At 35.0% G+C, this 12648-nt stretch overlaps 1 protein-coding gene across 1 annotated transcript in view; it reads left to right on the top strand.

The window, feature by feature from the left end:
• Window positions 1-225: 225 nt before the first annotated feature.
• The window catches only part of ROR2 (receptor tyrosine kinase like orphan receptor 2), a 249428-nt gene continuing 237005 nt past the window's right edge, over window positions 226-12648 (top strand). The window contains exon 1 of the mRNA XM_012541012.3: window positions 226-1106. Coding sequence (XP_012396466.2) covers window positions 767-1106 — 340 coding nt within the window. The 5' untranslated portion in view covers window positions 226-766. The remainder of the gene's footprint in view (window positions 1107-12648) is intronic.

The raw sequence follows: 12648 nt of genomic DNA, 5'->3' as shown, positions 1-12648 counted from the left end.
TTGAAAGATGTAACCCTTTTCCCTTAGTAATTCTTTGTTTTCTTTAGGTAAATCCCGGTTTAGAGGGGCGAGCCATCTCCATCTCATAATATGTGTCGAAGGGCAATATTTTTGCTTTTAAAATACAGAGCGTTCACTGCTAACCGGCAGGGCACATATGTAGGAGGAAACTGCTTTAAAAAAAATTGGGTAAGCATCATATTTGCGTCCCTTCCACCAAATTTTCTCCTACTTGTACAAATGACCGGATTAGAAAGAGTCTTTTCTAAATACCTTATCTCCGGTCCCCTTAATACTTCGTATAAGGTTCTAAGGTCTTTCATGCCTTAGACCGGGTGCACGGCAGAGGGCGCGGCATGCAGGATTTTCTTTCCCATTTTCTCTATAGCGGTGTGTGAGGGTGAGTTCTCAATCCATCCCTCCCCTTCTCCTGTGAGATTTTTCACCTCCCTGGTGTCTCTTCTGCAATACTCAATTCTGGACGGAGCTGTGGTGAGGTCGTTGGAGTTGAAAGAGTCTCATCTGGGAATTGGAAATTTGGGAGGAATGTTTGGGGAGGATGCATTAGAGAGAAATTGAAGAAAAGTTTCTTTGAAAACAACCAAATTTGAAAGAACAAGAGGGGGGGAAAAGCGATTGGTGGAGGTCCTGGGACAAACCCAACGAGAGTCAGCCATCACCGCATAAACCAATGAAGTAGAAAACAGCAACCGAAAAAAAAATTACACAACGCAGTCTTTACTTGCCAAACAACTTCATCCGCATCATGAATAGCAACAAAACAGCTTTGGAGCATACTACTGTAACTTCAGCAGCCAAAAGCAGGAGCAAGTTGAAGACACAAGGCACTCCTTTGTGTGATTGGAGTGAGGGTGGAGACGCCCCGGCAGCAGCCGGTGCCCCGGGTTCTGCAGAGCTGGGCAGGATCCCCGCCAAGAGTTCGCTGGTAGCCCCAGGCAGGCAGCCGGAGCAGGGGGAGCCGCTGCACAGCATGGCCCGCGCTGGAGAGGCCCAGGGCTTTCAGAAGTTATTGCCTCAGTTGGCGGCTCTTTACGCCATGGCATTTTTGGTGGCTTTTCCGCCACTTCAAATGCCCGGGGCCTCAGGTAAGAAGGACTCTTCCCTCCACTCTGGTCCAGTTCCTCGGTATATCTGGCACGTTTCTTTCTCTCCCTTTGTATATACCACTGTGTTGCGGAGCCAGTAACCCTAAGATGTTGATGCATTGCTCAGCGCTATTAATGTTAGAAATCCTTTAAAATGTTACAGAGCTCGTTCGGTTTGCCCTAAAGAGTCTGTTTAATGTTTTAAATTGTTTTATCCCCTTGGGAGAACGAAGGTTGATGGAGGGAGGAGGCGTAGCAGTTTGCCTGAAGGGCGAAAAAGGAGGGGGCCTTTTTCAAGCTTCCTATAAGAAACATGGCCGGCACTCTTGTCAAAATGTGTGCTAGAAGTAGGGTAAGAGTGAGCCTAGACTTTTCCACTGCATCTCCAACGCCTATTCTGACACGTTTCTTGTATTTCTACCTACAGACCTGGATTTGGGTAAAGCTTCTTGCTCTCCCTGTCCCTGCCCCGCGCTCCTCTTTCCCTTCCTAGCTCGGTTATTATTCTTAGAAAGGATTCTTTAGGTTGTTTTGCCTGTTGGTAAGACGGCAGTGAGGGGGGAGGAGTTTGTGATCTAGGCACTGATGAGGGTTTAATTAAGGCTTGGTTTCAGATGCTCTTTCCTGGTGGCGGATTTGTTGCCAGAGAGAAAGTTGGAATAAGGATACTTGAATTAGAATCTAGACTTTGAGCGAGTTCCCTAGACCTCTCTCTCCGTATGAGAACAATGGTGGTGTTGCTCAAGTACCTTCCTTCTCTGAATCCTCTATTTGCTTGAATGGAAATAGGTAGGGTCAGGGAAAGATCTTTGGAATCAACAACTTTAAGACCTTTAAGAACTTTAAGACCTGGTTCTGTAAATGCCCAGATTATTATTATTTTTTTTTAAAGAACTAAATAATCCAGTGTAATGAACATCAAAATCCATTGACGCCCTTGGAGCGCTCACTTCCAGCAGGGTACGAAGTGGGGGCAATAGTCTATGGACCCATTTCTCCCCAGAAGAGAAGCGAAAGCGATGAGCTGTGGTTTGTGGTAAAAGACTTGCTAAATTTTCAAATTTTATTACCTCAGTCATGATGTAAGTTGAACCTCTTGGAACTGAACCTGGTTTACATCGACTTTCCCTCAAAATCTAGGGAGAATGGAGTAAAGAAAGGCCTAATTCTCGGGTCCCAGCTCTAGAAAGCATGCTATGATTCTGCCTGAGGTATTTTCCTGTGTAAGCTGGGAATCTAAAGAGGCTATTTTTTTATTTACTTATTTTTAATGGGAGTGAGGTAGAAAGTCTGTTCTTGTTCTCTCCTTACTACTAATTTCACAGGTGGGAGTGGAGTGTTTGCCCCTCACGGATCTGAGGATGCTGCATTTAGAGAGTGCTCTAGCTGGGATGAAGCAGATTTGAATAACCCATTAATCTTGTAGATCTGCAAATTTGAAAGGGATTTTCTTCCCTTTGTTGGTTTCCTTTAAACCATTTACCACTCTCCAGGAGGTGACAGATACCTATATTTCCTGTTATTCAGCTGAGCCTCGGGTTCTGCCATTTGGTTGGGGGTGGATAGGGGGAGGAGACTAAAAAGTCATCCTGCTTTCCCCTCTTTTATTTATTTATTTATTTATTTATTTTTCTTTCTCTCTCCCTTCGAGATTTGGAAGGAAGGCCGGTTATGTGTTTCACTTCCTGAATTGCAGGATTAGTTCTGTCTTTATTATCTCTTCTCCAGCAAGTCTTAGGGAAAGTGTGTGTGTGGGGGGGGGAGGGTGGTTGTAACTTTAATAATTACACATCAGAAATGAAAGACTATCTTGTGTTTTGGCTATTGGTCAGGGATTTTAGATAATTCTGAGGTAACTTGTTCCTTAGCCTTTCTTTTCTGTTTTCCCTCTCCCCACAAAGCCCCAGGCAATTAGAGGAGATACTGGCTTGATTGAATGGGAGAAAGGAATCTTCTTATTAGGGGTTGATTACCTAGCAAATAAATGTGGAACTGTTTTCCTACTCGGAAGATGGTAGAGTTGTCTATAAAAAATTTTTTTTCCCTTCTTTTTTCTTCTTGGTGTATATTTTGTCTGAAGACAGACGGATCAACACTTCCTTTTTCTCCCCTCCCACACTTTATCCCTGAAAGTTTCTAAATCTGTTTTGACTAAAACCAATCAATCCTTTCCCACTTTCCCTCATCTTTGTTATTGCCCTAGTCTACTTACTACAGAGAATAATAGAAATAATAATTACCTTTTAACTTTATTTTCATTAGCTGAGTACCCTGACCATCCTTGAATTAAAAACTTCAGGCATTGTTTGGCATTATTTATCAGTTATATTAATTCAACAAAATATCAGATCAAAACAACATTTTGTAGTTCTTTGTGGCATGTGACTTGTGCCCCCTAACTTTTCTTCACCGTTTAAGTGTAGACAAAGTCATCTGAGGCTAAGTACACTATTATTTATAGTTGTCTTTTTATGGGTGATATCTGAACAATGTTTTTACAATGTGGAGTTTGGCAATACATCTGCTTATGGCAGAACTTCTTAGTTGATTTGTTGAGACTAACAAGAGCAGACACTAGCTTCTCTTTTTGTTGGTTTCTTGGTTTATCTAGAGACCTAAATCAAGAATGAAAAAGATCCAAGAGAGAATGAAAAAATCAAAAACAAGTAATTTCAAATGCTACAGTAATTTTCAGTAAAATTAAAGCACCTATTTGTGGAGCGTAAGCAAAGTTTTTGTATTTAAAAAAGATAACATTTATATCAAGTTATGTTCATGATAGGTAACAAGGTTTGATTCTGTGGAATAATAGTTAAAATAACTATCAGTAATAAAGATTTTAAAACATAGAGTTTCTTCCTTTCTTTTCCTTTTCATCCTAAGTTGATGTATTTTGCAATCAAACACATAATATTCTAAGTAATCATAGTTACACATATTAAACAATATGTCATATGAATAGATGAAGGTGGATGATTTTCTTTCATAAAAAAATATTGTGAGCAAATGTTTTATAATTAGAATGCCCTGCATTATATAAGGGAATAGCGGGGAGGGGAGAGAAGATATTGATTGCTGTGGAGTATTCTTAAATATGAAAAATAAAATGACATATAAGAGTTTCCAAAGTCATCAAAATCTCGAAATTTACACATTGCTAAATACAAGAAAGAATTGTAATAAAACTTTGGGCCTTCAGGAAAATGCTTGTTTTAAAATTTTATTGATTGAATTTTTGGTTGCAAAAAAATCTACAGAGAAAATTCAAATTGAAATCCTGTTTATAATTTAATGTTTGTACTTGAAAAATACTGCCAATGGTTTATAAAGACATGTTTTGGCATGTCTTTATGACTGCCCTGTGATGTAGTAATTGATTTTTGCACATGTTTGAATATCTGTAATGGAGAAATTTAATTTTTGTTGTCATAATTTTTCTTAGATAAGGTTTATTCTCCTAGGGACATTTGTAATATGTTAAAGGGTCATATATTATAGTGAATTAGTTATCTACTGCTCAGTCTACAATTATGATAAGTGAATTTCGACCAGTTTTTAGTTGTTGTTTAGTTTTGTTTTAATTTTATCAATTTGAAAAATTTAGCTTCTCTCTTCCTATTGTAAATTGTGTGGACATGCAAATAAGAGTGAAACACTTTTTGGTAAATTGTAGGCTTTTAAAATTCATTTCACCACAGTTTAGGATGTTAATTTTGCCTTTAGTGTGAAACCTAATTTGATTAGTAATCTACAACTTACAAAATCAAACTCTGGGCCTTTGCTACTTTTCTAGAGACAATGTTGTTTGATAACTATTCTTTTTTCATTTTTATTTTGACTTCTGGATTATAACTACTAAGCTGGGCTGAAAAAGAGTGGTTGGTCTGAAAAGGCTGACTTTCTTTGATGGTAAGTGTTGATTTAATCTCAACAGTAAAATTTGGTCTTGATTTGAAATCAAATTATGTTTAACCAGTACCTCTAAATGTAGTAACCATATTTAGTAATAACTTAAAAGTCTAATGATCTAATTTCAAATCCTGCCTTTCATACTTAATAAATGTGCGATTTTCAGAAATCCATTTAAACTACTTGGTTTCTAGGTTGTTTCTAGGTCTTGGTTTTCATCTGCTAAATACGGTTGGACTGGCTTGGCTTTGGCTAGACCTTTCAAATTTTCCTCTAATTATCCTGTGATCTTGATATTTAAGCTATACTGTTTAAGTGACATCGACGTTTTGTAGTTTGGGTCATCCCTTTTTTTTTTAAAGCTTAATATAGAAAGTAGCATGGATTAATCAAACTACTTATAATTCGTTGATCTTATCTCACTTCATCTTCTAGTAAACTTTTAATAGAATGTGAAACTGGAAATAAATAAAGACTATTCAGTTGTCACAGAATATATTTTATGAAAAATCTATTTCAAATCAGCATGGGTGGTAGAGGTGGTAATGATAATGATGCTGGTGGAAGAAGAGGAAACACAAAATAATTGAATAATATTGAGAATTCTAATAACACTTTAAAAATGAATAAAAGATTAGTTACTGAATTTCATAATTGATATTACATGTTTGGGATGGGGAAGTAAATGATAAAATCTAAAGGAAAAGAATTTACATAAAGAAAAACTTAGTTTAATTTTTGAAAATATCTGGTTATGTGGGTGATATAGAAACAAATAATGGTAGGACACCAAAAATTAGGGCTTAGATATGTGAAGAATTCATAATGGCCATTGTCTTTGGCAAAAGATAGATTTATTTAGGAGAATAGGTTACAGACAAAATGAAAGGATACAACAGACATAGAAAGGGCAAATTCCCTACTATAACTATAACAGGAGAAGGGAAACAACACATGAGGTTGGGGCATGCCCTTACCTGGCAGGCTAAATACTGAAAGGGATTTGGCATTCCCAAAAAGTTAGATATAAGGAGAAGTGGGATTAGGAGAGACACCACAAGGTATGGGGTTAGGAGAAACTATGTGACATGGGAGAGATGTAAGGGTAAAGACATCAGGAGGCAGAATTCCAGGGAGGATTGATTGATCCAAAGGAAGGTAACATCGAAGCCACAGCCCATTAAGTAGCTTTTATAAGGAAAATTTAACCTCAGGGACATGACTGGGATTTCTGAAAGGATATGGGAAAGTGAGACTACCCAAGACCTCTACAGAAGGTGAGTCTCAGGGATTTCTGACTGGGCAATTTCCCCAAAGAGTAAAACCACAGACTTAAACTGATGTCTATCAGTGCTTTCTCTCTACTTGCCTCAGAGATCAATTTTTATCAGATCTTCAGTTTCTTTCTGCTAACCACATCCAATGTAGAAAATCTCATCTCTGGTACTTGAAGAAAAAAAATTTGAAATTTCATTGGTAAGTTGCGCCTTTTATTGACTTTGGAATAAGTGAAAAAACAGCCTTGTGGGGAGATGAAGGTGGTAGGAGATTGTGGTCATTGTCATGAAATCTTGGTTAATTTAATTTGGATAATGTTCTTCACTTTTTTTTGACCCATTGGGTTGTATATAAAGTACAAGTGAAAAAACAGCTTTGTGGGGAGATGAAGGTAGTAGGAGATTGTGGTCATTGTCATGAAATCTTGGTTAATTTAATTTGGATAATGTTCTTCACTTTTTTTTGACCCATTGGGTTGTATATAAAGTACATAGTCTTCATTGAGTAATTAATTCCTAAATCACACAAAATGATCATTTTGGTCCCTTGCTGAAGAAGCACAATTTCCTTCTTGTCTCTAATATGAGATACTACTTCTTGTCATTTAAAACTGGTTCCAGTTTTCCTTTTCTTATTTATATTTTATTCACCTTCACATGGTCTATCTAAATTGTCTATGTGTTGTTACTAACACTGCAAGAGTCTCTTCTCTGAGTTCATGGGGTGGGTAGCTGCTATCAAATATATATTTATACATGTAGAAATTATGGAGATAAAAACTTAGGTTTTATTGTTATGCTTCAACATAGTTTCAGGCCTCAGAGAAAACCTGAGCCTGGAATAGGGCTCTCACAAGTTTTCTTATGTCCAAAATTATGTCAGTGTGTTTGGGAAATAATTCTTTTATATATTGTAATCCTGTACATTCCTCTTAGAACATAAAAGTTAAAGGGAAGATATATCCATAATCATATTGATGAGGTTTGTGGTATAACCAGATTCTTCCCATACAGAGCCACCAAAATGATGGGATTTTACCACCAAATGATTGGGGTATGAAGAAATATTATTCTAAAAGCATACTGGGGTTTCCTGCTGGTGTTGCAGGTTGTCTCAAAAGAATTTGTAGGCTTAGATTTCTTTAAATTAAGGGGCAAAGATTTTATTATATTACCAAGAGTGGGCTAAATCCATGAGGTTTTTTTTTTTTTTTTTAAGACAAGGGCAAGGAGTTAAGTAGTTAACAAAGGGGAAAAATTACTTAGAGGAAAGATGCTGTTATGTTGTGGCAAGCGGAGAATGGTGTGGTGGGCTAATTCTGGAAAGATTTAAGGTCCAAATAGGAGTTATCTTTCTAGTGAGATAGAGATAGGTTCTTTTATAGGGGAAATATAATCTCGAGGCTGACATTGTAAATTGGCTTTCTGATTGGATACAATCACTGAGGTTATGAGGATTTGTCAATGTAAGATATACTACCAGTAACAAAAGTCCCACTTAAGGTCCAGATGATCCTATCAGTGCTCCTTCCTGTTTACCTCTGGGAGTAGCTAGATTTGCCTATTGTTTAGGTTCTCTAGATGTCACTCCCTGCTATCTTGCTCTTATCAAAATTGGGACTTCAGCTTCATCAATATGCTTCCTTCATTGTCAAAAGTTGAACCAACTAAATAAAAGTCATAATCTCATATGGCCCCCAAGGAAACAAACTGTTAGGTAAACAATACTTTCAAATTAAACTATATTTAGAGGATTCAAAATTAGACTGATTGAAGAAGAGTTGATGAGGAGTGCAAGGTAGTTGAGATTCTTCCTCTGACTTCTTAGAAGGAATACTTAAGTGTCTTTCCCTACCTTTTTTCAAAAACTTTAATCTTTTTTCCCCTCTTTAAAAAAAGAATATTATTTTGTTTCCCCCAATTATATGCAAAAACAATTTTTAACGTTCCTTTCTAAAACTTTGAGTTTCAGATTCTTTCCTTTTCACCCTCCCCTGTCAAGAGCACAAGTAATTCAATATAGGTCATACATATGTTGTCATGCAAAACATTTCCATAATAGTTATGTGAATGAAAACATAGGGAAACAAAACTCAAGAAAAATTTAAGTTTAAAAAAATGTTTCAATCTACATTCAGACACTATCAGTTCTTTCTCTGAGTATAGATAGCACTTTTTTTATTATCATAACTCCTTCAGAGTTGTCTTAGATCATTGTATTGCTGAGAATAGTTAGGTCATTCACATCTTAAATATTGCTGTTACTTTGTACACAGTATATTTTACTTTTTGGTGCAAAAGCTGATGCTCATGGAAGTCTTTCCAGGTTTTTCTGTGAGCACCCTGGTCACATTTCACATAGTATAGTGTAATGCCAGAGAAACTGAGACAAGATAAAGATTAGAGTATTTAATAATTTATGTGAATGGGAGAGATTTACTGGGACCAAATGGATCCATGGTTTGGTCCCAGGGCTGAATGACACTATCTTCTCCAAGAATTCAGCAAACAATGGAAGTTTTCAATGACACATATACATGTGGCTCAGATACAGAGGGTAGACTGAGATAGGAGTGGAGTCAGAGTACTAAAAGCGGGAACACGGGACTAACAATCCGGTTCTGACAGGGTAAGGTGAGGCATGGAGTATATTTGATAATTGGGATTACAGAGTGGGGAGAGGCACCCAACATTCTGATAAGTTGGAATGGTGATTCTGACGATGTCTCAGATAGAAAGTCTTTCTTTTTATCTGGATCATCATGATTAGGAGGGAGGAGTGGTTTTGCAGTATTAAGCAGAACAATTGAGGTAAAACAATTCAGGGAAACTGAGGTAGGACAATTTAGGGAAACTGAGTCAGGATAATTAGGGAACTGAGTCAGAATAATAAAAGGAGAACTGTGGCACAACAATAGTAGTTTTCCTATAATTACATATCATAGTTTATTCAGCCTTTCCCCAATTGATAGGCATCCTTTGAATTTTCAATTCTTTGCCCACAGAAAAGAATTTCTATAAATATTTTTGTACATATGGGCCCTCTTCTCCCCTCGCCCCCTTTTAAAATCTCTTTTGGGATATAGACCTAGTTGTAGTATTGCTAGGTCAAAGAGTATGCCTCATTTTGTAGCCCTTTGGGCATAGTTTCCATTAACATTTCCACTAACAATGCATTAATGTCTCATTTTTTTCACATCCCTGCAATCATTTGTCATCTTTCTTTTCTGTCCTATTAGCCAATCTAACAGGTATGTAGTACTTTGTAATTGTTTTAATTGCATTCTCCAGCCAATAGTGAGAGAATTTTTTTTCATAGGGTTATAGATAGCGTTGATTACTTCATCTGAAAACTTCATTTTTTAGATCATTTTTCACTTGTAGAATGGTTCTTTTATAAATTTGACTTGGTTCTCTATATGCTAGAAAAATGAGGTCTTTATCAGAGAAACTTACTTCAAATTTGTTTTTCACAATTATCATTGCTAACTGTATTTCTCTTCTGTTTATTCTGTTCTGTTTCTCCTTTCACCCTATCCCTCCTCAAAAGTGTTTTGCTTTTGACTACCCCTCCCCCAAACTGCCATCCCTTCTAACTCCAAACCTCTTTGTCCCCTTTCCCTGCTACTATCGTGCATTAGATTTCTATGCCCAATTGAGTATGTATGTTAGTACCTCTTTGAGGTTATTCAGATGAGAGTTAAGTTCACTCATTCCCCCTTATCTCCTCTCTCTTCTCTTCTGTAAAAGTTTTTTCTTAACTTTTTATGTGTGATAAATTACCCCATTCTACCTCTCCCTTCTTATAGAACAATAATATTCCATAACATTCATATACCACAGTTAAGCCATTCCCCAATTGATATCCATTCTTTCCTTGATAACACCCCTCCCCCCCAAAAAAAAAACCTGCTGTAAACATATTTGTGTGGTGGGTCCTTTTCCCTTTTTTTATGGTTTCCTTGGAATAAGATCAATAAATAGATCAACGGGTATGCCTAATTTTATAGCTCTTTGGACATAATTTCAAATTACCCTCCAGCATGGTTGAATTAATTCACAACTCTACCAACAATATTTTAGTATTCCAGTTATCCTATTGGATTAATTTGCTGCCATCCTTCCCTTCCTACCCCACATCATAAATATTAATTACTAGTTATTTGAATTGATGATTTAACTGATGTAGGAAATTTCTACTGTAGAAACTCATTCTACTGATGTTTCAAGCTTGCTAAAACATTTTCCCCATGCCTTTTATAAAAATTTTCTTATGCACAATAACAATAATAAGATAAACTCATATTATAGAGTGCTAATATTATTGTTACTATTTTGGCACCTTTAGTATGACCACATATGGAGGGCCCTTTTGTTATTTTAACATTAAAATTTTTTACATAATAGCAGATAAAAATTAATGTTTAACTCAACACATTTAAATCTGTGGTTAAATGAAGTTATTAGATTAGTTTTAGATCTTTTGGGGGAGAATCTGCTGATTCTTACTAAAATGGCCTCAGACATAAACCATTGTGAATAAAGGTAATAATAATTGATTTAGAATTATTCATAACTACCAATCAACATTATGCTAATTAACTATAATATATTGGGAATATTGGCTGATTGGGGGTAAAAGATATGTTTTATCTTAATTTGCCTCTACTACACCTGAGTCAATTGAGATGATAAAAGATTAGTATTTAAATATAAATGTTTACTTAGGGAAATAAACATTTTGAAATGAATTTTATTTGAATTCCTTCTAATTTAGAGTGCCTCACTTAGGTAACAGGCAAAAGTTTAATGTATTTTTCTTATCTTTTTTAATGTGTGATAATTCACCCCATTCTACCCATATATTTGCCTTAGCTTTACTTATTCTGAAACAGTACTTAAGAGAGTTGAAGTCAACAAACCTGAGTTTACATCTTATTTAAATTCTTACCAGTTGTTATAAACCCTAGGCACTCTATGCATCAATTGCCTCATCTATGAAATGAGGGAGTTGGATTTGATGACCTCTAAATTTTTTTTAGTTCTCTCTTCTTTGTCGTCAGATGCTTTTAAATGAATGGTATAATGATGAAAGTTATGTTTGGAAGAAAAATAACATCTGAAAAACTTTAAGGTCACTTAATGCACTTAAGACTTGTGCCTTTGAATTTGGTTTACAAATTTGAACTTTGTTTAATTCCTTGGAAATACTAACGCTACAATTTCATTGCTTTCTCAAGGGGCTACAGAGATAAAGATTTGACTGACAGTTTGGATAGAGGGGAAGTAGTACTCATGGCAAAGTAAATAGAAGAATGGGCATACATGGTAAAACTAAGGCTATCTGTTGTGAGCATTTGCCTTTGATTACTGTTTGTGTGTATGTCTGTGTGTGTGTGTATGGGGGGGGTTATGGGACAAGGTGTACATACAAACATATAATGAAATATAAGAATTTTTAAGTTATGTGCAAAGAATTTTCTGACAAAGATATTGTTAGTTGTTTTAGAGAAATAATCTCCAAACTTTTTAGATCACATACTTCATAAGTATTGTTACATAGCCCTTTCTTCCTACTATTTTATTATTATCTATATCTATAAATATAATATATAATATAATAATATATCACATTATATATTATTATAATATATTTAATATTTATATATTAAATATTGCCATCTTTATTATTTATTTATATATCTATGATATCCATGTATTTATATATTTATATAACATTTATATATAAATATATATTTATGTATTATTTAATTATAGAAATATATTTATTTATATAATATAAAATATATTGTATAATGTATTATATAATTATATAATATAATGATACATAATATAAAATAATATAATTGTCTATGATTATTTAAATTATATATTAAATATTATTAAGTATTAAATATTCAATAATATAATATATTACATATCATTTATATATAATATAATTATATGATAATAATATAATAAATATTATATAAATATTATACCGGTGGTGTAGGTGTATATATGTATGAGGATTCAGTTCTCAATTCTACTCTCATTCTCCCTCTCAATGCTAGCTTGTATCCATTCTGGTGTGTCAAATGGTTTTACTAGCAGCTACACTGTTACACCTGACTTCTGGAATAGGGAAATTCTAGTCTATTAACCACAACTATAACTCCAGAGATCTCTTTGGTATGCTTATATGAAAAATGAAACAAAGGAAACCCAAAAAAACAAGCCAACATGACATCTTTCATTCATTCTTTAAATGGAAAAAAATAAAATTTTAGCTCAAACAAAAATAACATTTCCATAAACAGAGAACAAAAAAGAGGATTTTCTTTGAAATTGTGAAT

The sequence above is a fragment of the Sarcophilus harrisii genome, chromosome 1 (assembly GCF_902635505.1).
Source record: "Sarcophilus harrisii chromosome 1, mSarHar1.11, whole genome shotgun sequence".
Classification (NCBI taxonomy): domain Eukaryota; kingdom Metazoa; phylum Chordata; class Mammalia; order Dasyuromorphia; family Dasyuridae; genus Sarcophilus; species Sarcophilus harrisii.
The sequence above is the reverse complement of the archived record's forward strand: the minus strand, read 5'-3'. Positions and strand labels throughout refer to the sequence as shown.